The 27,101-nt window shown below is 45.2% G+C and overlaps 3 protein-coding genes across 6 annotated transcripts in view; 1 reads left to right on the forward strand and 2 right to left on the reverse strand.

Moving 5' to 3' along the window:
* The window catches only part of TRERF1 (transcriptional regulating factor 1), a 93,835-nt gene extending 91,201 nt beyond the window's left edge, over positions 1-2,634 (reverse strand). Inside the window, exon 1 of the mRNA XM_075267100.1 lies at positions 2,463-2,634. The gene's annotated coding sequence lies outside the window, so the exon portion shown is untranslated. The remainder of the gene's footprint in view (positions 1-2,462) is intronic.
* TBCC (tubulin folding cofactor C) overlaps positions 1-27,101 on the reverse strand; it is a 270,412-nt gene that overhangs the window by 190,339 nt on the left and 52,972 nt on the right. The gene's annotated exons all lie outside the window — the stretch shown is intronic.
* Positions 9,648-27,101, forward strand: part of UBR2 (ubiquitin protein ligase E3 component n-recognin 2) — a 42,485-nt gene continuing 25,031 nt past the window's right edge. For 2 of the 4 annotated variants that reach the window (XM_075267090.1, XM_075267091.1), the window contains exons 1-12: positions 9,648-9,741; positions 14,076-14,335; positions 19,012-19,090; positions 19,297-19,407; positions 19,784-19,914; positions 20,125-20,263; positions 20,346-20,408; positions 21,590-21,710; positions 21,804-21,911; positions 21,998-22,086; positions 24,312-24,410; positions 26,795-26,958. In XM_075267090.1, the coding sequence (XP_075123191.1) occupies positions 9,661-9,741; positions 14,076-14,335; positions 19,012-19,090; positions 19,297-19,407; positions 19,784-19,914; positions 20,125-20,263; positions 20,346-20,408; positions 21,590-21,710; positions 21,804-21,911; positions 21,998-22,086; positions 24,312-24,410; positions 26,795-26,958 (1,445 nt within the window). In that variant the 5' untranslated portion in view covers positions 9,648-9,660. Of the gene's footprint in view, positions 9,742-14,075; positions 14,336-19,011; positions 19,091-19,296; positions 19,408-19,783; positions 19,915-20,124; positions 20,264-20,345; positions 20,409-21,589; positions 21,711-21,803; positions 21,912-21,997; positions 22,087-24,311; positions 24,411-24,480; positions 24,580-26,794; positions 26,959-27,101 lie in introns of all 4 variants that reach the window. The other 2 variants (XM_075267089.1, XM_075267092.1) reach the window with 1 other exon arrangement.

The following is a 27,101-nucleotide window of genomic DNA, read 5'->3' on the forward strand; positions in this document are numbered from 1 at the left end:
TAAAAACCGTACAGGCATTAATAGTCAATTAGCAAACCGCATGGAATAGCTGAGTGACACGGCCGCCTTGTCTTGGCTAATTCATGTGGTTTTACCCTAAGGCTCTTGTATCACTCTCACATCTGTGATTTATACGCCAGGAGACTGTATACGCCCGAGCAGATTTCAATAGCCTATAAACTGTGTTTTTGGCATACAGTTACTTTAATTGTATTGAGGAGCGCAGGTGACTTTGCTTTTCAATACAAGGTGATCTTGTGAAAAAAAATGCAGAAAACCTGATGGGTCTCTATTGGGTTTATTGTCTTCTGTGATCAAATATCGTGTGTGTGCGTATATATATATATATATATATATATATATATATATATATATATATATATATATACATACAGTGAATAGCTAATCTATAGATAATCTATCTATGTATAGGTCTGAGGAAAGATGGAGGAGTCAGAGTCCTACCCAATATATATATATATATATATATATATATATATATATATATATATATACACACATATAGTTCAGGTAGGACTCTGACTCCTCCATCTTTCCACAGACCGATTCCGACTCCCTCACAAATGGCTGACACCATGGTCAGAGAGAAGCAGCCGAGCGCCTCCGATTCCTAAAAAAGCCAATCAGTGACTCCGATGAAAATAAATCTGTCACAAACTATATATCTAATTAATACCTGATAAAATAATTAAATCGGAACTTTTTCGGACTCCGACCAACATTGTTCCCAACTCTCCATATATATTTTACAGTAGGATTCAAGGGCAGACAAAAATATCAAGAAAACCAATAATTACATCACAAATTGTCTTTAGAAGCAGATTATCTATTTGATAGATCTGCCATTGATTATATATATATTAGAGCTGATTCGAATACCTCACTCCATAGGAATTAATATTGAGATAAACCTCTATCTATCTATCTATCTATCTATCTATCTATCTATCTATCTATCTATCTCCTATCTATCTATCTATCTCCTATCTATCTATCTATCTATCTATCTATCTATCTATCTATCTATCTATCGCCTATCTATCTATCTATCTCCTATCTATCTATCTCCTATCTATCTATCTATCCACACACATGTACCTCAAATTCTACATTTTGGTGCTATAAAATTTTATATATATATACAAATTTTATATATATGTATATATGAAATCTATAATATCATATATATTAGATAGATAGATAGATAGATAGATAGATAGATAGATAGATAGATACAAATATACATATATAATGTGTGTGAATGCAATTCCTTACAGGGGTGCTTGGGAAACCCATCATGGGGGCTGCAACATTCTGGTTGGAAAGATAACCATGCAACGTTATCTGCATCTTTTGGATGTATTTTTGTTGTTTGATAGAAATTACTCGGTAGGAGTGCCCGGAAAAGATTGGGAGGCACACACAAATATATATATATATATATATATATATATATATATATATATATATATATATCTCAATGTCTGCAAAGCGCTGCGGAATATGATGGTGCTATATAAGTAATAATAAATTATAATAAATAATATACACACACACTGATATATATATATATATATATATATATATATATATATATATATATATATATATATATATATATATATTTCAACGAAAAATAATTGCAGCAGCACCAGCAAGTCTGGGGATTATCCCACAAATTGCACGGCAGGGACCCCTCTCCAGGCAAAAGGGTTTGCAATAGAAAATACAATCCAGTCTGTCAGCAACTTGTATGGATGGAAAATGTCCTTTTATTGGAAAAAACAGTACACCACGTATCGGTCCACACTGGGACCTTTCTCAAATATATATATATGCACACACACACACATACGTACATGCACTGATATATATATATTTATACAAACACCAGTATATATATATATATATATATATATATTTATGTCTCGCCATGACAAGGTCTATACAGCTCTACCTATAACATAAATTCCCCCACACCACATCCCAGTAAAAGTTTCCCCACCCCCACCTTGTCAAAAAAAAAAATCCCTCCCTATGAGCCAAACAGATTGAGCCAGGAGCCTCTCCCCCCTCTCCCGCCCCCTGCTCCTATTTCCATATGTCACTTTTGACAGCGGCATACCCCTCTGGACTCAGCCCACTTGTTCCCATTACAAATAAGAGTGCGAGCCCCCTGGCCAAGGGCCAACCTAAATATCCCCACACGCAGCTGAAACATGACACTTGTGACTACTCCTCTGCCCCCCGAAATGCAGAGACAAGACCGTCCTCAGGTCATTCCTTGTGCAACCTGCAGCCCTTGTCCTGTCCCTTATTCCTGGCAGTGCACTGCAAGGGGTTAACCGCAATGCACTGCAGCACTGGCAGGGTGCACGCAATGCAAATTCACACTAGATGGTATAGCTATAAAAAATAAGTAATAAGAATTCAGGATCTACCTGTTTCTTCTTCTTTTAAAAGTGAACTTGCAGCAGGTGTTTTTTTTTGCATGGGGTAGGAGGAAGGGTTAATACAAGGGGTCCACGTGCAGGATATTCCACAGGGCAAGTGTGCAGCTGCAGGGCAGGGGACTGGGAGTTCTGGCCATGCACTGTACTCCCTTTCTGGCAAGCAATCTCGAAAGCAAAGCCAGTTCCTGAAGTTGTGTGTAAGGAGGCCGGCCATTGGTGTGTGTGGGGCCTGCTCTTCATTGGTTACTGTACCCGGCCCTGGGATTGGCCTCTCTCTGCACATTGCTGTCTGATCCTGTCAGTGTCATGCAGTCGCCTCGCCATTGGCTGACTCTATTATCTCTCTGTCATTTGACTTCACTTTTTATGTGATAGTATAACAGGGAGGTGTTCAGACAGTCAGGAAGCACAAGGCGAGCGCAAATTTCTAAGTTTTTTGAGGGTGCTTGCACGCCTCGGTAGTTGTATCCCATCCAGGACGCCTTCAAGTTCGGTTTTTAGAGGCATCTATAGACCCCCATCAACAGGACGGAGGTGTAAAAAAGCCTTCAAGTTCAAGCGACGTCCGTGACAGTTCCCCGCATGGAATAACCTAGTTCTGTGCACTTTAAAAAAACAAAACAAAAAAAATTTAAATTAATTCCCCCCAAAAAACCCCCCAAAAATGAGTGATCGATGTCCTATATGATTAAATAGGCATCATACTATGCACTTACCGCCTTCCCGACAACCACCGAAGTAGCATAGCAAAATTCGGATCTTTAAATAATGCGCCCGCTGAAGCAGCGCCGTGAACGTTTCAAAAATAAAACCCGTGAGAAAATAATGCAAACTCACTTTAATTTTTTTTTCTAAATCCCTACTGTTCTCAGTTTTATTTTTTTTTGCAGCTTCCCAGTACCTTATACGGAATATTAAATGGTACCACTACAAAGTATAATCTGTCCCGCAAAAAATAAGCCATTGTACGGTTGTGTGAATGGAAAAATAAATTAAAAAAAAAATTCTGGCTTTAAAAAAATAGAAATTGAAAAATCGCTGTGGCGGGAAAGGGTCAATGACTTATACAATGTTGATAAATTTTATATATATATATATATATATATATATATATATATATATATATATACCGTATATACTCGAGTATAAGCCGACCCGAATATAAGCCGAGGCCCCTAATTTTACCACAAAAAACTGGGAAAACTTATTGACTCGAGTATAAGCCGAGGGGGGGAAATGCAGCAGCTGCTGGACAATTTCAAAAATTAAAATGGTCAGAGTTTTTGGGCGCAGTAGGTGCTGGGGAAGGGGAGGGGAGGGGGTGTTTTGGTTGTCTGTCTGCCCCTTCCCTGAGGACTTTTTTTTTTTTTACCCCACTTAGAATCCAGCCTGGCTGAATATAGGGGATCTGCAGTGCTCCTATTAACCCCTTCCTGACGGAGCAGGAGCACTGCAGATCCCCTATATTCAGTAGACACAGGGAGACCTAATGTGTTTGTGTGTCACAGTCATTTTCTACTTTTATATGTATTCCAGGGAAAGGAGGGATTTACAACTTTTATTTATTTTTTTTTATTATATTTTTTTAAAGCTTTTTTCTCACTATTTTATATGAGATTGTATACATTACTATTACGGCTGGACGTAGACCCCCCAAAAAAGAAAAAAAGAAATAATTTTTTTTTTTTTTTTTTTGCTTGAGTCAAGTATAAGCCGAGTGGGGTCTTTTCAGTACAAAAACTGTGCTGAAAACCTCGGCTTATACTTGAGTATATTACGGTAGATATAATTTAAAATGAATCATTTTATTTTGAAGCCGGAATCGGTAACTTTTTTCTACTCCCCCAAAACTTACCCAGACTCAGACACCCCCCTTTTTTTTGTCTTTTTATAACCCAAAAGTTGGCTACCTACGTTATGTCAAGGTGATCTTGTATCGTCTGTTCACATGCCAGTATTGTGTTAGGGTAAGTTCACACGGGGTTTTTTGGTCCGGAACCTGATGCAGAGGCCGCCAAAATACGGGTAGTTGTGACTGAATGCCGGTGCACTGCAGCGGCATCTAGCTGCGCGCTCCGGATTAGGCCCAAATTAATGGATGTAGTCAGGAGGAGGGAGTGTCTTCAGGAAGATTTTGCGAGGTGACTCTGCCTGAAGAAGGAGCATGTTGCTTATTTTTTCCAGGACCCGGAACAAGCAGCTCCCGGAAAAAAGAACTGACCGGCTCCCATTGATTTCAAGGGGAGACGTCTATTTGGTCAGGATTTTGAGGCGGATACGGCCTCAAAATCCTGACCAAACAACTCCATGTGACTTACCCTTATATTACTCGATGCTGTGAGGTGAAGGGCCTGGAGCCCTGAGGGTGAAGTTTGGACACAGGGTGTCATTGGGCTACTAGATCTTTCCCCATGAGTGTGGCACCGAGGTGATGGTGGGTTCAGCGCCATAGTGTAGGCCAATAGCTTGGCCAATTTGATCAAAATGTGCACCAATAACCCTTATTAACCCCTTAATGAACAGCCTGCTCTGCTCCCTAATGACCAAGACATTTTTTGTGGATTTTTTTTGTCATTCCATACCAATAGCCATAACTTTTTTATTAATTTTTTTTTCTGCCAATATGACTATACGAGGACTTACTGTTTGCAGGACGAGTTGTAGTATTTCGTGGCTCCAACGGGGAACATACAGCTCACTCACTTTTATTCACTTTTTCTGCAAAAAAATAGAAAAAAACATTACTTTCCACCATTGATGTTTTTTGTTTTTTTTTGCTGTGTTCACCTTGTAGCGTAAATAACGCAGTAACTCGTCTAGAGCGATACAATTATGGCGAAATCTAAACATTTTTGCACAATAAAACCCCTTTCTCTTTTTTATTTATGTTTTTAACACCACTTTTCTATAACAACTTTATTATTCTGTCAATGGAGCCAAAAATTTTCATCGTTACCATTTTGGACAACATATATTATGTTCTCCCGATGGGGATGTTGTATTACTTGAGTATTTATAGAAGGAAAAATATATTTCCCATTCCTTTTGTAGCCACTCTTGACTTTGGCTCAAAAAAACGCAACAAAAAAAAAAGCTGCATTTCCGCAACGTGGGGTCTCAGCCTAAATGCTGCAGACGCATTTAAGGGTTTAATGCCCAGCTTTGTAGGTTTTCTGATGCTGGACATTAAGACTAAAGCCCTACATAGCCCTGGGGCAAAAACGGTAGTCACCCTGCAATTTTCCCTGGAATATAGGCAGCCTTAATATCAGAGTGTTAGGTTATAGGCTCCCGTCAGCAGGGCCGCTATAACCATAGGGCCAATGATGCACTTGCACCAGATCCCATTGTAGCGGGGTCTCCCTTGGGGCAGCGGGTCCTACTGGTTAAAGGGATCCTATCATTGGATACCCTTTTTCTCTAACTAACACGTAGGACTAGCCTTAAGAAAGGCTATTCTTCTCCTACCTTTAGAGGTCTTCTCTGCGCCGCCGTTCGGTTGAAATCCTGGTTTTCTTCGGTATGCAAATGAGTTCTCTCGCAGCACTGGGAGCGGTCCCAGCGCTCAAAAAGCACTGAGGGCGTCTCCAATGCTGCGAGAGAACTCTCCAGCGCCGCCTCCATCATCTTCTGGAACGGCCTCTCCCCTAGTCTTCTTCCGTCCTGGGTTTCAATCTTCTAGGCCTCGGGCAAAGCCAACTGCGCATGCCCGCAGCCACAAGAAAATGGCCACTTGCACCAGCTTACTGAGTAAGTGGCCACTATCTTGTGGCGGCAGGCATTTACAGTCGGCCACTAAGGATCCTCGTACTATATGGGGGCATTATAATTTGTGCAGGTCAGAGATGTCTAAATGGTGGTGATGGGGAGGGCCCACTTATGAAACCTTTGTACGGGGCCCACCAATGGGAAGCTCTCATAATCACATGTATATGACCCCTATGTCATGCGTGACTGCACCTATCGCTGCGGTTTCTGGATTCTTTATGATTTTTACACCTGTCGAAAATCCCCCGACCTCCTAAGAGGAAGTAAGGTCATGGGAAAAGGGACTGGCTTATTAAACAGAATGTATGAAAGAGGTAACGGTGACACGAAATCCACACCTACACCAGAGGAGCTCCAAGAAACCACCAGGAACAAAGAGACTTAACCTCCCCGGACATGTCATAACACTGAATTGCGCTGTCCCTCTCTTGTTCCTCCTGGAAACGTCCATTAGATATCTCTGAAGTCTGATGAGCAGAATGGTACGTCCCAGTTGTCAATGAATTTATGCAAAAGGAATAATAGAAGAATGACGTAGCAGAGAGGTCAAGACAAGTTGCTCAGAATTGTGGAGAGAGAGGTCGGCATTAACATGTATGAGAAATTTTGCCATCATTACCAAGTATCTTTGGGTCTAGGACAACCCCTTTAAGTCCTGCTTTTTTATGCAATGTCATAGTAAATGCGGCAAGTTCTCAATGACATTGGCTCCAGTGTTTGTGTCTGATAGAGGAAATTGCATTGTGAACCATAGAAGAGACGGGAACGAAAAACTGAGGGTGTGATCATAGTCCAAAGATGGCAGGATTACCAGCACCACCAAATGGACATTACAGGTACTACACCAAGTACTGTACTGTTAATATGGAAGTCTGTGCACTGCTGTGACTATTGGAGATGTGGTAGGAGAATCGCTGCCGCTGTGACCACATGTGCCACTAGTGACGGCCGAGGAATCTGTGGAAGGAGGTGTCTGCTGTGACTACTGCTAAATTTGTGTAGGGAAGACACTGGCTAGTGGAGAAAAGCTGTGACTATTTAGAAGCAAGAAGGGTTGTTGTGTCAACTGAGGAAGATGTAGGGGAAGGGCTGCTGTGACTACTGAGGCTGCTGTGACTACTGGAGATGCTGTGGGGGCTGCTGTGACTACTGGAGATGCTGTGAGGGCTGCTGTGACTACTGGAGATGCTGTGAGGCTGCTGTGACTACTGGAGATGCTGTGGGGGCTGCTGTGACTATTGGAGATGCTGTGGGGGCTGCTGTGACTATTGGAGATGTTGTGGGGGCTGCTGTGACTACTGGAGATGCTGTGAGGGCTGCTGTGACTATTGGAGATGCTGTGAGGCTGCTGTGACTACTGGAGATGCTGTGGGGGCTGCTGTGACTACTGGAGATGCTGTGGGGGCTGCTGTGACTATTGGAGATGCTGTGGGGGCTGCTGTGACTACTGGAGATGTTGTGGGGGCTGCTGTGACTACTGGAGATGCTGTAAGGGCTGCTGTGACTACTAGAGATGCTGTGAGGCTGCTGTGACTACTGGAGATGCTGTGAGGGCTGCTGTGACTACTGGAGATGCTGTGGGTGCTGCTGTGACTACTAGAGATGCTGTGGTAGCTGCTGTGACTATGTATGTCTATGGGCTCAGACAAGCAACTTCATTTTTTTGAGGCCGTACCCAAGGATTGCAAATGATAAAGCCCGTCCTGGGGAGGATTATTTCATCTAGCAGAAGACGTGAGCACCATGCCCGATCTTCAGGGAGATTCTTCCTGGCTGTTGCAGAATTTGCAAATTCCTTAGGCTAAGTTCACATCTGTACTTGAGACTCTGCTGCAAAAACCCGCCGGAGAGAAAAATCTTGCACAGAGGACGTTTCTCTCCGCCGCTTTCAGAGTCTGCTCTGTCATTCAGGTCCCCCGACGGAAAGTCCCGCGCAGATGTGACCCTACCCTCAAGCAAAATTTTTAAGTTAGGAAGCATTCCATTGTGCGAACAGATCCTTAGACATTTCTTCCCAACCAAAAATTCCACCGGATTGCTTTGCAGACGAAGAAAATATCTGCATGAGAAATGTAGGCCTTCGCCTATGGTCACGCACCGCCATGGGGCCTGTTTATTAAGCTACTTGCACCCTTTTTTGGCGTAAGCTGCGCCTTGTTCTGCCCTACATTTCATTTATGAAGCATTTGCGCCTTTTTCTTTAGCCAGAAGTTATGCTACATTTACCACTTTTGCTTTTTGACAAAAGGGGCGTGGCCTAAATGCAGATGCTTTCATGCCATAATTAGGACTTGCGCCTTGGCAAAAAAACGTGCAAAAAAAGCCTGTCCATGGGAAGCGTAAAAGAGACCGTCAGGTGGGAAAGCATTCATAAGGGGAAGCTGTGCAATTTTTTTTTTGCAATTGAACCTTTTCGAATTAAAAAAAGGGGCAAAGTGCACCTGGCCAAAAATGGCGCAACTACATTAACACGTGCGCAACATTTAACAAAATGCACCACAGTCAGACTGTCTAAAAAAAAAGAAAAAAAAAGGTGCAGCTGCAAAATGTAACACCATAAATGGGGCAGATGATAAATAACCCCCGGTGGGTATTGTTCCCGTGCACCTGGGGGTTCTGACAAGGTTTTTGCAAAAGAAAAAAAAAAATCCAAAAACCTCTCCCAGCTTCTTTTTCGTGGGGTATTTTGAGGGTGAGGCCGTATCCGCTTCAAAATCCTGACCAAAGAGAAATCAATGGGAGCCGGTCAGTTCTTTTCTTCGGGAGCCGTTTGTTCCGGACATGCTCATTTTTCAGGCCAAGTCGCCTCGCGAATCCACCTGAAGACACTCCCTCCTCCCGACTAGGCCCACATGATAAATTCTGCACCTGCTAGGGGGGATTTTTCTGCCCCCATTTGAAGGGGATTTCTCGGCTGGAAAGTTTTCCACTAGCTGTAATACGCCTCTGCCTCCCTTTGACATCCACGTGCGGTTTTTAGCGCCGAATTTGAGGTGGATTTTGCCTGCTAACGCGCATTAAAGTGAATGGGAGTCTAGTAAAAAAAAAAAAATCACGGTGTGAACAACATCCTAAAGTGCATTTCACAGCAAAAACGTGCCTCAGCTTATTTGCCAGTGTGAACATGTCCCTACAAGAGAGCCTCCTGGTCCATAGATGGCGGATTATAGGGTGTATACTGTTTCACCATCCCTTTAAGGCAAGGTATATAGAGCTGTGCACACGTGAATACATTACTAGCCTGTTATATACACCTTATGTCATGACTAGTCATGCTGGGACTTGCAGTCCTCCCACTCCCGCTCGCACAGACATACACACTGCGATGCGAGACTTATAACTCCGCCTCCCCTCCCGCAGTGGACCCGCCTCGCCGTGACGTGTTTCCGCTTCCGGTGCAGTCTCCTGCTCAGCGAAGATGGCGTCTCCGATGCAGGAGCCCGAGGACCTGGGCGCAGACAGCGAGCTGCTAGCCTGCTCGGCCCGGGACGTTGCCCTGGTATGTGCCCGGGGGGAGGACAGGCAGCGTGCCCCGAGTAGTTACTTCTGTCATGGGAGAGGTTTCCTTCTATGCCCCGGCCGTGAGAAGTGACAGGCTGTTTGCAAAACTACAATTCCCAGCATGCCCTCACAGTCACGTACTGGCAAAGGGATGCTGGGAGTTGTAGTTTCCTGAGCAGCTGGAGTGTCACAGGTGACAAAGCAGTGATCTGTCAGGCTGCTGTTCTATATCCAGGGCCCCTGCCTCTGTATACACTCCCTTATATAGGTGACATGCATTATAGCCTTCCTATGTACAGTCAGCCGGGTGCAGCTATCTATAGACATATGCACTTGTCATGTAATACCCCAACCCCTGTCCTACACAGCAATTCTTCCAGAATAATCCCTGCTGGGATCCAACATGGAGGCATATGTTATGGCAACTATGGCCGCAACACGTAGCGCTGACTGCATAGCACGCAATGAATGTGAATGCAAGTGTATTGCAACTCACAATGGTGGTAGGAAATCCAGACGTTGAGATTATATTTTACTTTTCTGCAATTTGTGTCGCTGCACAGTTGGCCTTGCCTTTATTTGCAATGGAGTTGGTTATGGATGTCGCGTCCTTCGTTGTCTTGTAGCCATAAGTGTCTCCAAAAGACAGCTCTGTGAATGACCAACCCCTTGTTCAGACTAGGTTTAACAAGAATTATTCATATTGTCCATATTCTTTGAGACCACCCTCTTATTCAGACTAGGTCTACCATAGGTTATACATACTGGCCATAGTCTTCGAGAAGAACAGGGGTAGGGAACCTTTGGCACTGCAGCTGCTGTAAGACTACAACTCCCAGCATGCATACTTACTCTGCTGTTCTTGGAACTCCCATGGAAGTGAATGGAGCATGCTGGGAGTTGTAGTTTCACAGCAGTTGGAGTGCCGAAGGTTGCGGACCCCTGCCCTAGAAGACTCTTTGCAATGCAGTTTTAGGCGTCATCTCAAAGGGTTCGCTAGGCTGCAGGAAAGCAACCCCAAAAACTAGAAGTTACCCATTCTTGACTGCATTTGCACTCTTCCAGGTTCAGGTTTTTTTTTTTTTTTTGTACATCCATGCTGATGCAATGTGGACTGTTTTTTTTTTCTTTCCACCTTCTGTGTCCATATTGCATCAGCATGGATCTGCAAAAATAATGTGTGTGCATTGCAAATGCTGTCAGGGATGGGACCTGCTCCATATTTTGTGAAAGGTGTCTACAGCCTTGATACTGATCTTGTAAGAACTTCAGAGGTGTGTATAAAGCCATAGAAATGAATAGCTCTGTGTACTAGCCATCATGGCAGACGAAATACTGAAAAAACAGGGGCAACGTGGTGGCTCAGTGGTTAGCACTGCAGCTTTGCAGCACTGGAGTCCTGGGTTCGAATCCCGCCAGGAACAACATCTGCAAGGAGTTTGTATGTTCTCCCCGTGTTTGTGTGGATTTCCTCCCATTCTACAAAGACATACTGATAGGAAAAAAAAGTACATTGTGATCCCTATATGGGGCGCACAATCTTCATTTAAAAAAACACAAAAATACTGAAAAAATTATAATAGTGTGCATGGAGCCCTAGGTAGAGGCATCGTAAGAAAATGCTGCCTTCAAAGTGAGGCATGTCATGGAAAATGTAATGAATTGCAGCATGTGAATTTTACCTGTGACATGCCCAGTTTCCTCCATAAAATTAGGTTAGGTTCGCATTAGTCCAATTCATCATGGGATCAGAACAATGGACAGACAAGCTAATATAATGGAAGGAGGCGGAGCACGTGCAGTGAGCGGTGAAAAACAAGGCGGACGCTTTCTTCCTCCTTGTCTGTTATTGTTTTAGACGGTGGATAAAGTCGCACATGCAGAACTTTCACTTTCACTAGACAACTAAACAAACAAGATGGAAGAAAACGTCTGTCTTGTATTTTACAATGCAATAAATGACGACAGAATGTGATGCGTCTACATCAGTCAGGTACAGAGACGCAACGGCTCGGCTGTAGGGATGTTGGATCCGGGCAGGGGTCACTTCAGAGAGTGCGTCAGCCGCGTCGTACAAGGCCGTGTATTTGATTGTTCTATCTATATTCTGAGGGGTTTACTATACAGGATGTCAGAATTGGATCCCCAGTTGGGAAAGAAAAATTTAAAATATTTTTGGGTCACGAGTCTGCAGTGAACGTTTACTATGTGGAAATTCTCCCAGCACGTACAGATGTAGCAGAGTCAACCCCAAACCTCTACAACTGGTTAAACTGCTGCAGCAAGATATCTTATCATGGAGGACAACAGAAACCAATGAAAAGTTTTCCATTGCAGAAGTTTGGGGTTGACGCCGGTAAATCTGTATGGATGGATGACGTACGGTGACACCGGTCATCCATAGGAATCCATGTGACTATATATATATATATATATATATATATATAGTTAGTACATATATATACTGTATGTATATGTTGTGCCATATGGATGTGTTGCAATATACCATTTGTCCTCATAGACTCTTAGGCCCTCAATCTACCGTACAGTGTTGTTCTGCAGTTTCTTCAGCTCTATCATCCCGGATTTAAAGGGATTGTCCAGGGTAACCATTTTATGTAAGGTTGTCACTGACCTGTCCCCGATACCTTCCACCGCAGTCCAGTCCTGCTGCTCCAGGGTCTTGTTGTGATAAAAGTTCCCCCCACATTTGACCACTGAGGCCAATCAACAGGATCGGAATCGGGACCTCCTGTGTCCTCTCCTTAGGCCGCTGATTGGCCATAGCAGCCATGTAAAGCGAGGACTTCTGCCAAAACAAGAAACTGGAGCAGCAGGAACGGACCGCAATGGAAAGCACCTGGACAACCCCCTTAAATCCTGGTGGACCTGGCCTAACAGAGGTACATTGAGGGTCTATGAGGAGTTCTCCATGCACATATGGTAAAGGTACCGTATGCAATGTGAGTCTTCTAAATAAATTTGGCGCAGTTTACTCCATTGTTGTTGTCTTGATAATTGATGCATGCCAAGGGTAAAATCACATGTTCAGTTTTTGGAGCCCGAGGCTTCCCTGTAGATTTCCGCACAAAGAACTGCTACAAATGCTGTGTGTGATTAAAGCCATAGACGGTCCTGATAAATCTTGTCCTGTGTCGTTCCTTGGTCATTGATGTGGGGAGATTGATTACGCATATTGTTCTAGAATTCTGGTGTGAATTGCACCAAATCCCTGTCTGTCATGCTTGCTCCTCATTTCTCAGACCCTTTTCAGACACATTTATGATTTACGTGGTGAAGGGGCACGGCTCGGCCAGAAGGGGCGTTAGCCTACATTGTACTCCTGTGCACCAAAAAAAGTGACATTTTTATGCTTTTTTGTTGTAATCTATTCCAACTAGTAAGGTCTTTGCTGATCAGAGTACGGTCACATTAATTTCTACAAGCCCATACACACAGCAATAGTTTTGCGACCGTGTCCTGCCATAGTGTCTGTATTTGTGGCCCGGTCCATTTGTTCCAGGTTATGGGTGAGGGAAAATAACGGATGACACACAGATACCAATCCGCACCATCTTGGTCACTGACCCGTACACGGCACACATTCGCATGGTGCAATTTATGCAGCTGCAAAAAACTTAGTCCTCCATTTCAATAACATTCCCAATAGCCGGGAAACTAATAATCCCTAAGCCCTACCTATGGAAACAGGGTCGCTATCTGATGTCGGCAGTGGTGGGTATTGTACGGCAGGTCCCCGCTGCAAAATCTACTGTGCGAATTTATCCTTGGGAGTTCAGTGGAAAGTGACTAATGGCCTTCCTTCTGTAAGATAGTTGTCCGTCTCCAAGTAGGATCGCCCCATGGACCCAAAAGCCCTGAGTGAGCAGGAATTTACATGTTGCACCTATTTTGCCAGATGTCCCTGGGAGAATGGGGGTTGGGGCAAGTAGTTACTGCTCCTTTAACAAGAAATTTTCCCCTGATGCCTACCTTTTTTTGGGTTGTCTTATCAGAGACCTAAAGTAGCATTGAACGTGACTTAGAATCCTTGGCCTGAACGTCTGAAGCGGCCGCTAGCGGTAAAATTCTGTATCCCAGGGTGGCGGTTTAGATGAATGGCTGTCCTGTAATGCAAGAACGACATCTGGAAATCCACGCAAACACGGAGAGAACATACAGTCTCCTTGCAGATGTTGTACCTGGTGGGATTCAAGCCCAGGACTCCAGCGCTGCAAGGCTACACTGCTAACCACTGAGCCATCATGTTGCCCCTGCTTGTTATGTATATATGTATTTTTTATCTAATTGAATATTTTTGTCTTTGCACAGAAATGGCTCCAAGCAACTGATCTTCCCAAAGAAGTCTACCAGCACCTGGCTTACTACGTCCCCAAAATCTACTGCAGACAAGCAGATCCTGTTACAGACCATGAGGAGATGTTGGCGCAGCACACCCTTCTGGGGGCGCTGGAGTGGTACGTGTGCGGGGAGGATCCTGCCACCGGCTTTCAAAAGCTTGAGCAAGCAAACAAACCATCCCAGCTCTGCGGCAGAGTGTTCAAAGTGGGAGAACCAACGTATTCCTGCAGGTGGGTTTACTTGTTTATAGGAACGTCAAAATGCCATAAAAGTGAATGGAGAGAATTTTATATATATATATATATATATATATATATATATATATATATATATTATGGGGCCAGTGCTTCATTCACTGTAGAGACTGGGATCAGGCAACACCTCCCAATACTCCTTTAACCCAAAAATCCCTTTAGGTCAGTGCCCCCCTTTGATCTTCCAATAGGTCTAGCTATTCCATTGGTTCGCACATCTTGGTCTGTGTAATTCTCTTTCTATGTCTCATAATCTCCCTATTTCATTCTTATCAAACCAATCTAATTCTATCTCACATCAATGTATATCATGTCTAGTTATTTCGATCTGTGGACCTCTCTCTGTCTAATACTTTTGATCACGCTAAGGGTATGTTCACACTATGTGCAAACTGCAAAAATCAGCTTCAGGAATTAGGAAACTTTTTTTTTTTGCTCCAGGAAACTGTATGGACTTGGAAACTTCACTTAAAGGGATCCTGTCATTGGATACCCTTTTTTTTTTTCCCCTCACCCGTAGGAATGGCCTTAAGAAAGTCTATTCTTCTCCTACCTTTAGAGGTCTTCTCCGTGCCGCCGTTCGGTAGAAATCCAGGTTTTCTTCTGTATGCAAATGAGTTCTCTCGCAGCACTGGGGGCGGTCCTTAGTGCAAAAACAGCACTGGAGGCATCCCCAATGCTGCGAGAGAACTCTCCAGTACCGCCTCCGTCTTCTTCAGGAATGGGCTCTCCCTGTGTCTTCTTCCGTCCTGGGTTTCAATCTTCTAGGCCTCAGGCAGAGCCGATTGCGAATGCCCACAGGCCACAAGAAAATGGCTGCTTACACAGTAAGCTGTGTATGCGGCCATTTTCTCGTGGCCCGGGCATGCAGGCAGTCGGCTTTGCCTTAGGCCTAGAAGATTGAAACCCAGGACGGAAGAAGACACAAGGAGAGGCCGTTGCAAAAGAAGATGGAGGCGTTGCTGGAGAGTTCTCTCGCAGCATTGGGGACTCCCCCAGTGCTGTTTGAGCGTTGAGGACCGCCCCCAGTGCTGCGAGAGAACTCATTTGCATACCGAAGAAAACCAGGATTTCTACTAAACAGCGGCCCAATGAAGACCATCTAAAGGTAGGAGAAGTATAACCTTTCTTAAGGCTATTTGTACATGTTATCAAGAAAAAAAGAGAATCCAATGACAGGATCCCTTTAAAAAAAACTAGTGGTTTTTGCAAAAAAAAAAAAAACAGTATCACATTTTTTTTCTGTCTCTTGGTTTCAATGGGCTTTTCAAGGCGGAATCTACCTTAGAAAAAAAACTGCTACGGGTTCCGCCTTAAAATCAGTTTGCAAAACCTCCGCCCTAAATGTAATGGAGTGCTTGTCCAAGTTGAGGTACAGCTAATGCCCTACCGTTATTTTTTCCTGTTCTTGTTGTTATTTTCGGTTGCCTTTATGGTAACGTCTTGGTTAAATAAACAAGATGGTTCCTGGCAAGCAGGAAGTCGATTCAGAGCGGCCCTATCTGTGACCTCATTTACAGTTTGGTGTGAGGAGGGAGCTTAGCTTCCCGTCATGTCAGTCTCACCTTATCTGGCCCTGATCAGCCTGAGAAAGCAGCAGTCTCCAAAAATAACTGCTATTGACATCTGGTGTTATGTTCTGCCAGGTCGTCCTGTAAGCAGCTCGTACTAAACAGTCTATACTCCTGCTCCGGGGCACATCTAGTGTTTGTGTGGTGCAACTATAAGATTGTAGATCAGAGGCCTCAAATATCACTCTGGACTCCATTGAAGGGCCAGATCTCACGTTCAGACAGGCCTATCGTACACATATGTGTGATCCTATGTATCATATGTTTGCTCCTGGTATATACATGAAACGTAGCGATAGTATATAGCAGTGATGGCGAACCTTTTAGAGACCGAGTGCCCAAACTGCAACCCAAAACCCACAAAATTTTCGCGGAGTGCCAACACGACAATATAGACTTAATACTATGCGGATCCACAATTGCGGACAGTTACTGACCAAAAATTACAGTCATGTGGGGCTTTACAGAGCTTTCAATAATACAAACAACGTTGTACTGAAATGTAAAGGTCTCGGCATTTGGTACTTTGAACAATTAATTTTCACTATTTACATCGCACAGGATCTGTTTTATAGTTACCGTGTAATATTCTTACATCCTGTACTAATATCACGTCTGCTATAAAACAGATACTGTGTGATATAAATAGTGAGGGGACCCCAGACAGTATTATATGCTCTGCAGTGAGCCCACCACACAATATTATATTCTCCACAGTACCACAGTAGCCCCCCAGTGTTATATGCTCCGCAGTAGGTGTCCCCCCCCACCACAGGATTATATGCTCCACAGTGGCATCCACACACAGTATTGTGTGCTTATAAATAGGCCCCCCCCCAGTATTATATGCTCTTTAGTACACCCCCCAGTATTATAAGCCACCCCAGTATTATAAGCCCCCCCAGTATTATACACTCCCCCCAGTATTATAAGCCCCCTCAGTATTATACACTCCCCCCAGTATTATACACTCCCCCCAGTATTATACACTCCCCCCAGTATTATACACTCCCCCCAGTATTATACACTCCCCCCAGTATTATACACTCCCCCCAGTATTATACACTCCCCCCAGTATTATACACTCCCCCCAGTATTATACACTCCCCCCAGTATTATACACTCCCCCCAGTATTATACACTCCCCCCAGTATTATACACTCCCCCCAGTATTATACACTCCCCCCAGTATTATACACTCCCCCCAGTATTATACACTCCCCCCAGTATTATACACTCCCCCCAGTATTATACACTCCCCCCAGTATTATACACTCCCCCCAGTATTATACACTCCCCCCAGTATTATACACTCCCCCCAGTATTATACACTCCCCCCAGTATTATACACTCCCCCCAGTATTATACACTCCCCCCAGTATTATACACTCCCCCCAGTATTATACACTCCCCCCAGTATTATACACTCCCCCCAGTATTATACACTCCCCCCAGTATTATACACTCCCCCCAGTATTATACACTCCCCCCAGTATTATACACTCCCCCCAGTATTATACACTCCCCCCAGTATTATACACTCCCCCCAGTATTATACACTCCCCCCAGTATTATACACTCCCCCCAGTATTATACACTCCCCCCAGTATTATACACCCCACCCAGTATTATACACTCCCCCCAGTATTATACACTCCCACCCAGTATTATACACCCCACCCAGTATTATACACTCCCCCCAGTATTATACACTCCCCCCAGTATTATACACTCCCCCCAGTATTATACACTCCCCCCCAGTATCATACACCCCACCAAGTATTATAAGCGCTCCCCCCAACATCATATACACAGTGAGCCACTCTCATACTCACCCCTGAAGAGCCGCCGGCATCCACCTTCTTGTCACTGGCGGCGCTGATGACGTCATCGCGCCCGCGTCGGGGCAGAGGTCAAACTCTGCAGCCAGTGTAGGCCGCGGTCGCGCGATCCGCGGCCTACCCTGACAGCTTTCAGCTGTATGTGCATTTGCACATACAACTGAAGGCAGTGATCGCTCATCAACGGGGAATCCTGTACCGGATTCCCTGTTGGTGAGCGATCCGGGCGACCGCACGCGTGCCAGCATGGAGGGCTCTGCGTGCTCTCTCTGGCACGCGTGCCATAGGTTCGCCATCACTGGTATATAGGGACATCAGTCAGAGGTATATGATTGGGAATCCTGTGGACATGTCTCTCTGACCTGATACAGCGACATGGATTCCTCACTACTGTCATGGGTCACCTAGTAGTTGCTCACATTCACGTTATTAAAGGGATCCTATCATTAAAACGCAATTTTTTGTGAATAATACGTAGGAATAGCCTTAAGAAAAGCTATTCTTCTCCTACGTTTAATGTCTTCTTCGCGCCGCCGTTCGGTATAAATCCTGGTTCTTGCCAATATGGAAATAAGATTTCTCACAGCACTTGGGGCGGTCCTCAGCGCTCAAACAGCACTGGGGGCGTTCCCAATGATGCGAGAGAACTCTCCAGCCACGCCTCCATCTTCTTCAGGAACGGCCTCTCCCTGCGTCTTCTTCCGGCACTGGCATCAAACGCCTAGGGCAAAGCCGACAGCGCATACCTGCGGGCTACAAGAAAATGGCCCCTTACACAGTATTGTAAGTGGCCATTTTCTCGTGGCCGGCAGGCATGCGCAGTCAGCTGCCCAAGGCCTAGAAGTTTGAAGCCAGCACCTGAAGAAGACACGAAGAGAGGCCATTCCTGAAGAAGATGGAGGCGTGGCTGGAGAGTTCTCTCGCAGCATTGGGAACGCCCCCAGTGCTGTTTGAGCGCTGAGGACCGCCCCCAGTGCTGCGAGAAAACTCATTTCCATATTGGCAAAAACCGGGATTTCTACCGAACGGCGGCGCAGAGAAGACATGTAAAGGTAGGAGAAGAATAGACTTTCTTATGGCTATTCCTACATGTTAAGGACAAAAAATGTGATTTTAATGATGGGACCCTTTAAGATCTTTGCGGTTACAGACTCCATTTATTAGTATGCGGTTTGCAATGTCTTGTTTGTCTATTTACTGTATTCATATTTAGTTGTACTTGTCTGCTTTATCTCGGCAGGGATTGTGCGGTGGATCCGACCTGTGTTCTGTGCATGGAGTGTTTTCTGGGAAGTGTTCACAGAGAGCACCGATATAGGGTTAGTATTAACCGTCTTCTCTATGTAATATATACCTATAGTTATCTGATTCTGCAGCGTCGCCTGTTCAAGTGAGCTTTAGTACCAGGATAGACCATCATAGCCTGATAAAGGGACATATCCCCCCCCCCCTTCAATCCTAATAATGTAGGAAGCCCCAGCTTTTCCTTAGCCCATGTCTTCTGATCTATCCTTTGTATCCGTAGATGACCACATCAGGAGGAGGAGGCTTCTGCGACTGTGGAGATGCTGAGGCATGGAAAGAGGGCCCTTACTGCCAAAAACATGGCCTCAATATTTCAGAAAATGAGACCGAGGTAAGGACGCCATCTCTTGATTGACTAGCAACCCGGGCCCCGCACATCTATAGGTTGGGTGTTTTCTTAATCATGGCCTCAGTTGCTGAGAAATCGCTGTTTGTATCTGGATGCCAATGACCCTTTTGGAGCAATGACAACAACTTTGTTGCTCCAAAGAGCTCTTTTGCTATGGAGGCAGTGATCTTGTTTTATTAAGGTGACCCATCTATCTGCAGAGCCGGGTTCGTATGTTTGTAGCACAATTTGCAGCATTTTATGATTTCTCATAGGCTAGTCAAGAGGGTTTTACTAAGGACTGAATTGGCTGCCACATTTCTTTGGAATAACCCTTTAATTTGTCTGGTGTGTGTGTTTTCTGTTTTGTTTCCAACAGGATCCTCTTATTAATCTGTCGGAGGATATGGTGGCCCGGGCTTACAACATTTTTGCCATCATGTTTCAATACACAGTGGACATACTGACATGGGAGAAAGAAAACGAGCTGCCTCGGGGACTGGAGCATACGTAAGTGATAGGTTATATAGCAGAGGACGTATTAACCCTTTCTGTGCCTTCAGTAGACAAGCACATAAATAATACATCCTTAGGGTGTGGAAATCTAGCGATGCACCATTGCGGTAGACCAGGAGTTACATTTCCATCGATCATAAAGTGCCAGTCGAGTTCATTGGCTTTCACATTGCAAAATTGTAATAATGGGGTTTTTTGCCACAGGGAGAAGGAAGACAATTATTACTGCATGCTCTTCAACGATGAAGTCCACACCTACGAGCAGGTGATCTACACCCTGCAAAAAGCTGTGAATTGTAGCCAGAAAGAAGCCATTAGTTTTGCAACAACTGTGGATCGTGATGTAAGTATAGGAATTCTTTTTAAATGCATCGCAATGTACCCGGGCCACAAACCTATTAAAATAAATTGATTTCTACCTTTAGGGGCGACGATCTGTGCTGTATGGGAGTTTCCAAAGCTGTGATCAAGCAAAATCCGTCATTGTGGTGAGTGAATGTCCATGTTTTTCGTGAAGTAACAGAAGGATCCATCCACTGTATAGCAGCTGTCCTGGACTAATGCAGCTCCAATTCCGTTCAAGGGTCCGTGGAACGGTTGATCGGTGCGGGGTCTGTCTGTTAGACCCCCCTCTAATCTGATACTGACAATGAGCTTAGCAGGATTGTGGCCTCTGCCTTAAAGGGGTTGTCTGGTGTATATGAAAACTTTACCCCTAAGCTAAACCCTCTCTTCGTGCCTAATTTCTAATTTATACCCTTTAAAAAAAATGTATATTTACTAGAGATGAGAGAGTACTATTCGAAACGGCCGTTTCGAATAGCACACACCCATAGGAATCAATGGAAGCGGCCAGCACGCAGACTTGGCCGGCTGCTTAACCCCTTTGCGTCCATTCATTCCTATGGGTGCGTGCTATTCGAAATGGCCGTTTCGAATAGTACTCGCTCATCTCTAGTATTCATCCATATGCTTGGGGCTGTCATGTGACCGCCCCAGGCACATTTTCTGTTTTCCTGGTGACGTCCCATTTCGATGTTACCGGAGACGGGAGGCCACCTGTTCTCCTCTCTCTTCTCCTGTCCCTCTCATAGTCGCCAACGCTCACCACTCACCTCCTCACTGGCCGTCTCTTCCTTCACAAGTGAGTCGGCGCCTGCACAATAGAATGCGTGCAGATGCAAAAAGAAGCGGTGTTCTATTGCACAGGTGCCAGTTCTGGATCTCAGGTGCGGGCAGAAGAGGGGACAGCGGCACCCCAATGTCATCTCCTGGACAAGACAGGTAAGTATGATGGGGTGGGGAGGGGGTTAGGGGACTGAGATAGGGCTTGTAGTCAGTGGGCTAGCTAGGGAAACGGGGAAGGGGGAGGTGCTGTGAGGATTAAAATTCTTCTTAAAGCGCTTGCCCTGTCATGGACACTTATCCTGTATCCAGAGGACAGGGGATAAGTGTCCAATCGATGGGGGCCACTTCCCCAGTGATCAGGAGGGCAGGGACTGAACGTCCTCCCTAAAACCTCCTTGTGAACGGAGCTCCAATGCACTCGCGTGACCCGCGATCAAACACGTATTCCCAGTCCTGTGTCCTTAACAAGACAACCCCATTAATGTCCTGCACGTACCTTATCCTTCTTGCTCTTACTGACCTGATGCTGTCGTCTTTCTAGAGAAACACCAGTCGTCAGACCAAGCCTCTAAAAGTCCAAGTCATGCACTCGGCTATTGTCGCCCACCAGACGTTTGGCCTACGGATCCTCGGCTGGCTGGGACAGATTATTGGTTACTCAGGTATGATGATAGTTATGGCATCTACAAAACCATCCTCTCCTAGGAGCAATGCTGGAGAATTCTGATCTTTGTGCTTTATTTTGCTCTTTACAGATGGATTAAGGCGAATTCTGTGTCAGGTCGGTTTGCAAGAGGGGCCCGATGGTGAAAATTCTTCTTTAGTAGACAAACTAATGCTGTGCGATTCCATCCTGTGGAAAGGTACGGAGGATACAATAGGCTATGGGTATCTGTGGGGACGGTTTTTGTCTTTGTGACCAGTGAAGACGTTTTCTTTCCCTTCCTAGGTGCAAGGAATTGCTACCATCAGCTGTTCATGAGCAGTTTACTGATGGACCTGAAATACAAGAAGCTTTTTGCCATCCGTTTTGCAAAAGTAAGTGTCTTATTTCCTTTCAGTGGTTATAGATTAGAAAGTTATTGCTGTAAAACTCAGATTTTTGCAATGACTCTCCATATGTTGCAAAACTACAGCGCCCAACATGCCCAGACTCCCGAGAGATTGCTGGGAGTTGTGGTTTTGCAACAGCTGGAGAGACACAGGTTCGATATTAAAAGTGTAGAAGAAATTAAAGCGATCGGTGAGCCATCTTATACAAAGGACAACTCTCCACCGATCCTATAGAAACAATGGTATTGGTGATAAATGAGCAGACGTTGCAGGGTATAGGCAGTGATTCTCCATATGTGATTCGTATCCACTGGTATCATTTTTGTACACGGCCGTGCCTTTGTTTCCCTGTATAACTTTAATCTATAGCATTTGGAGCTTTTGCTGCTCTGTTGGCAGTCTTGGTAGAGTTGGCGGGAAGAACAGTACTGTATGTAGCAGCATCTGCCCCCCACCACAGATCTAGTCGGACCCCATTGTAAGTCATTGAAATTAATTGGGCAGTGTTGATATGTTGTTTGATGGGTCCCATAGAGTGTTGTGACTTACTCTATGGAAGGTTATTCCCATCTCTTAAAATCATGACGTCTTGCTGAGAGATGTCATCACTGGTGTGCTCTGGCTCTTGGAATCCCCATTGTTTATGGGAATGAATGGTCTGCAATGCTGGTTTAATGCTTAGGCCCCTTGTCCGTTTTCCTTGGATAATGGCCACCCAGTTTTGGGATCCTATCATTAGATACCTTTTTTTTCTGACTAACACGTAGGATTAGCCTTAAGAAAGTCTACACTTCTCCTACCTTTAGATGTCTTCTCTGCACTGCCATTCAGTAGAAATCCAGGTTTTCTTTGGTATGCAAATGAGTTCTCTCGCAGCACTGGGGAGTCCCAAATGCTGAGAGAGAACTCTCCAGCGCCGCCTCCATCTTCTTCTGGAACGCCCTCTCCCTGTGTCTTCTTCCGTCTTGGCTTTCAATCTTCTAGGCCTTGGGCAGAGCCAACTTCACATGCCCGGGCCACGAGAAGATGGTCGCTTACACAGTCAGCTGGTGTAAGCGGCCATTTTCTTGTGGCTCAGGCACAGTAAGCTGGTGTAAGCGGCCATTTTCTTGTAGCCCGGGCATGCGCAGTCGGCTCTGCCCGAGACATAGAGGTTTGAAAACCAGGACGGAAGAAGACACAGGGAGAGGCCGTTCCTGAAGAAGATGAAGGCGGCACTGGAGATTTCTCTCGCAGCATTGGGGACGCCCCCAGTGCTGTTTGAGCTCTGGGGACCGCCCCCAGTGCTGTGAGAGAACTCATTTGCATACTGAAGAAAACCTGGATTTCTACCGAACGGCAGCACGGAGAAGACATCTAAAGGTAGGAAAAGAATAGCCTTTCTTAAGGCTATTCCAACGTGTTAGTCAAAGAATAGGTTATTCATATCTGAAAGGCGGATGTCTGAAATCCAAATCACATCTTCTGATGTGATATACAACTATCCGCAGAATATAGTATCAGTATCTGATACATGAGGGTCTGACACCTGGACCCCGCACCTATCTGCTGATCTTGCTGTATACAGTGTATACACCTGAAAGCCGCTGATGCTATTCAAGTGAATGGGAGCTGAGCTGCAATTTCCCCTGTGACTCTGCAACAGAGCCGTGCACCAAAGGGATAGCAGGGAACTACAGCACTGCTCCTATTCACTTGTATAGCATCAGAGCTACTTCCAGGTGTACACGCTGTATACAGCATCTAGATCGACTCATAGGTCCAGGTATCAAACCCACATTCACCCTGTGGCTCCGTATCCCGTACCCTTTGGGTCTTGCACAACTCCTTTAAATGCAGTTCTTTGCACAGTGGATGGTCGAATGCTGCTGTGCAGATTAAAACCATTAAATGGAAGAAGCGCCCCTCTAGCATTGCAGCCCCTTTATTCTCGGGGTCATTGGGGGTCCCACAGGTCGGACCTCACTGATCATAAAGTGATGACGTATCCGAAAGATAAAGGCGTAGTTTTATTACATGGGAGTAAAGTTGCTTACATTGCCTGAGTGTCCGGCCTGTGAAGAGGCGTGCAGTATAGCGGATATAGGAATATATATACAGTGAGATAGAGGAAGGGGCTTCAGTCCCAGTTAGCCCCTATATCTTTAAAGCTCTTAAGATTGCCATAAGGCCCGTATGGATTAGAGGTGAATTTCCCCCTTGTTGTTTAGAATTACCAGCAGTTGCAGAAAGATTTTATGGAGGATGATCACGAGCGAGCAGTGTCCGTGGCTGCTCTGTCTGTGCAACTCTTCACTGTACCCACCATGGTGAGTAAATGCCCGATGTTTTTGAACTGATAGATGCCACCCCTTGTCTTTCTTACCTTCCTCCCACTAGAACTATGAGCGATTGCAGAGTGATTATGTCAAAGATGACCACGACAGGGAATTCTCAATCACTGACCTTTCGGTGCAGATATTCACCGTGCCTTCACTTGTAAGTATCTGAGTTAAGTGTACGCAGCCAGACACACACGCTCCACCATCTAGTAAGTATTAACACCACTGACCTGTAGCCACCAATCCAGCACCTTGCAACCTTCATTGGCTTTTGTCGTTTTACTACTTATGCTGTGATTTTCCATGTTCACCTATTTTAAAGGGGTTTTACAGGACTCTGATACTGATGGCCTAGCCTAGTGTTCACCCCACCGATCACCTGTTTCAAGAGGCTGTTTGGGTGAGAGCAGTGCCATACAATGTCTCGTGCAGGGGTAGGGAACCTTGCCTGTCCAGCTGCTGTGATACTACAACTCCCAGCATGCTCCATTCACTTCCATGGCAGTTCCAAGAACAGCAGAGCAAGCATGCATGCTGGGAGTTGTAGTTTTGCTACAGCTGGAGAGCCGAGGTTCCCTACCCCTGGTCTAGTGGCTGTGTTTGGTATTGCACCTCTGTCCTATTCATTTGAGCTGCAAACAGGCCACGTGACGGATGAATGTGATGTTGGGGTCTGACACCCGGATAGGTCATCAATACCCAAGTCCTGCAAAATCCCATTAACCAATTTGCTGTCTGTAATATCTTGAATGTTATGTGAAGTGCTGGAGTCCTGGGTTCAAATCACCTGCCAGGAACAACATCTGCAAGGAGTTTGTATGTTCTCCCTGTGTTTGCGTGGATTTCCTCCCATTCTACAAAGACAGACTGATAGGATGGGGCTCACAATCTACATTAAAAAAAATAGCTATGGATTAGCCTTCATTGGCAGCAAAAATCCTAGTAAGACATTATCTGGGCAAATAAAATTATCCAAATTTGGCCTGGGCCTTGCTTTTCTCAGTATCTGGCCTGGTTCTGACACTGGGTGACGTGTCCGTGAGCTTCTTCCCACCTGTCACTGTCAGTAGGGGGCTGACTGCTCACTTTATAGCTCCGCCAGCCCCTGTTCTATGTCTGTTCATCAGCTTGGCTTTTATGATCATAAAGACAGCCAGCCCTCTCCAAACTTGTCATAGACAGCAGTGGGGGAGGACGCTACCGAACAGCGGACCTAGTGTTGGAACCAGACTGGATGATGAGGTCCCGGTCTGTATTTGGGTAATTTTACTTGTCTGGTTAACCCTTTACAACATTGCAAGAAAGTTTACGTGGCCTATTGGTTGTCACTACAATTCAGCCAATAACTTTTATTTTTGCATGAAGCATATTCCTCCATTTCCACAATCCCGTAGGTCCTTTCTATCTGCCGGATGGTTCTCCACCTGCACTAGGGTTTTACTCACAAAGACCTATCAAATCTAGGGGTTTATCTATGAACAAGGCAGAGATTGTGTGTTCTCCATTTTCCTCCCAGTTCTCAGGCTCTGGTTTATTGATGTGTCCCCAATTCCTATAACTGCAGTATGGCCCTGTTCACTTGAATGGGGAGGTGCTGTAGTTGCTTGCTAATTGAAAAACTTGTAGCCGAAGGCCACACATTGCGGAAAAGCCGCTCTTTACAGGTCCCATATAGGACTGATAATTACATTCCCCTTCAATAAGTCTTTGGAGTATGGGAGGAAACCGGAGAACCCAGAGGAAACCCATGCAAAAACAGCGAGATCCTGCAAACTCCTTACAGATGTTGTCCCTAGTCGTAGAACGCTTAGCCTTAGTTCACACGGGGGCGGTAGGGCGGATTTTGGCACTGAGAGTGACGTAAGGAGCTGCATCACTCTCAGGTCAAAACCCGCCTGCCACAACAGTCGCAGTTTCCCCGTCCAGAGCAGGCTCTAATGAATAGGCCGACCTCGGAGGTTGCGGACGCCAGGCGGACCCCGCAGCTAAATGAATCGCGGAAGCCGCCTGAAGAAAGGGCAGCTCACTTCTTTTTTCTGTGATACCACTAATGTGAGGGGGCGGATTAAGACGCGGATTACGCACCATAATCCACTCCCTTAGTGCCCGTGTGAACGAGCCCTTATACTTCTCCCTTCTGCTAAATGCACCCCGGGAGTAAAATCCGCTGCAAAAACACATCTTTTCTGCAATGTGTGGCCTCGGCCTTCATTGGCTTTTCAGGGAGAGACATTAGATCTGTCCCTATCCTCAATGGGCCTCACAATCTGAGTGGGACACTCTGTGTACAGTGCCGCAGAATATGTTGGTGCCATATGTGAAACAGGAGATCGTCGAATCCCTTAAAATAATCTTAATTCTTTCTGGCCTAGGCCCGGATGCTGATCACGGAAGAGAATCTGATGACGACAATAATAAAGACCTTCATGGACCATTTGAGGCACCGGGATATCCAGGGCAGATTCCAGTTTGAAAGATACACGGCAGTGCAAGCTTTCAAGTTTAGGAGAGTCCAAAGCCTGATTTTGGATCTGAAGTAAGTGCCCCCTGTAGCAGCTGATATTTGGTTGGATGGTTTTTAGTTCAACTGCTGTGAAACTGCAATTCCCAACTTCCATGGGAGTTCCAAGAAGAGCAGAGGAGGTATGCATGCTGGGAGTTGTAGTTGTATAACCGCCG

This window comes from Leptodactylus fuscus, chromosome 3 (genome assembly GCF_031893055.1).
Source record: "Leptodactylus fuscus isolate aLepFus1 chromosome 3, aLepFus1.hap2, whole genome shotgun sequence".
Taxonomy (NCBI): domain Eukaryota; kingdom Metazoa; phylum Chordata; class Amphibia; order Anura; family Leptodactylidae; genus Leptodactylus; species Leptodactylus fuscus.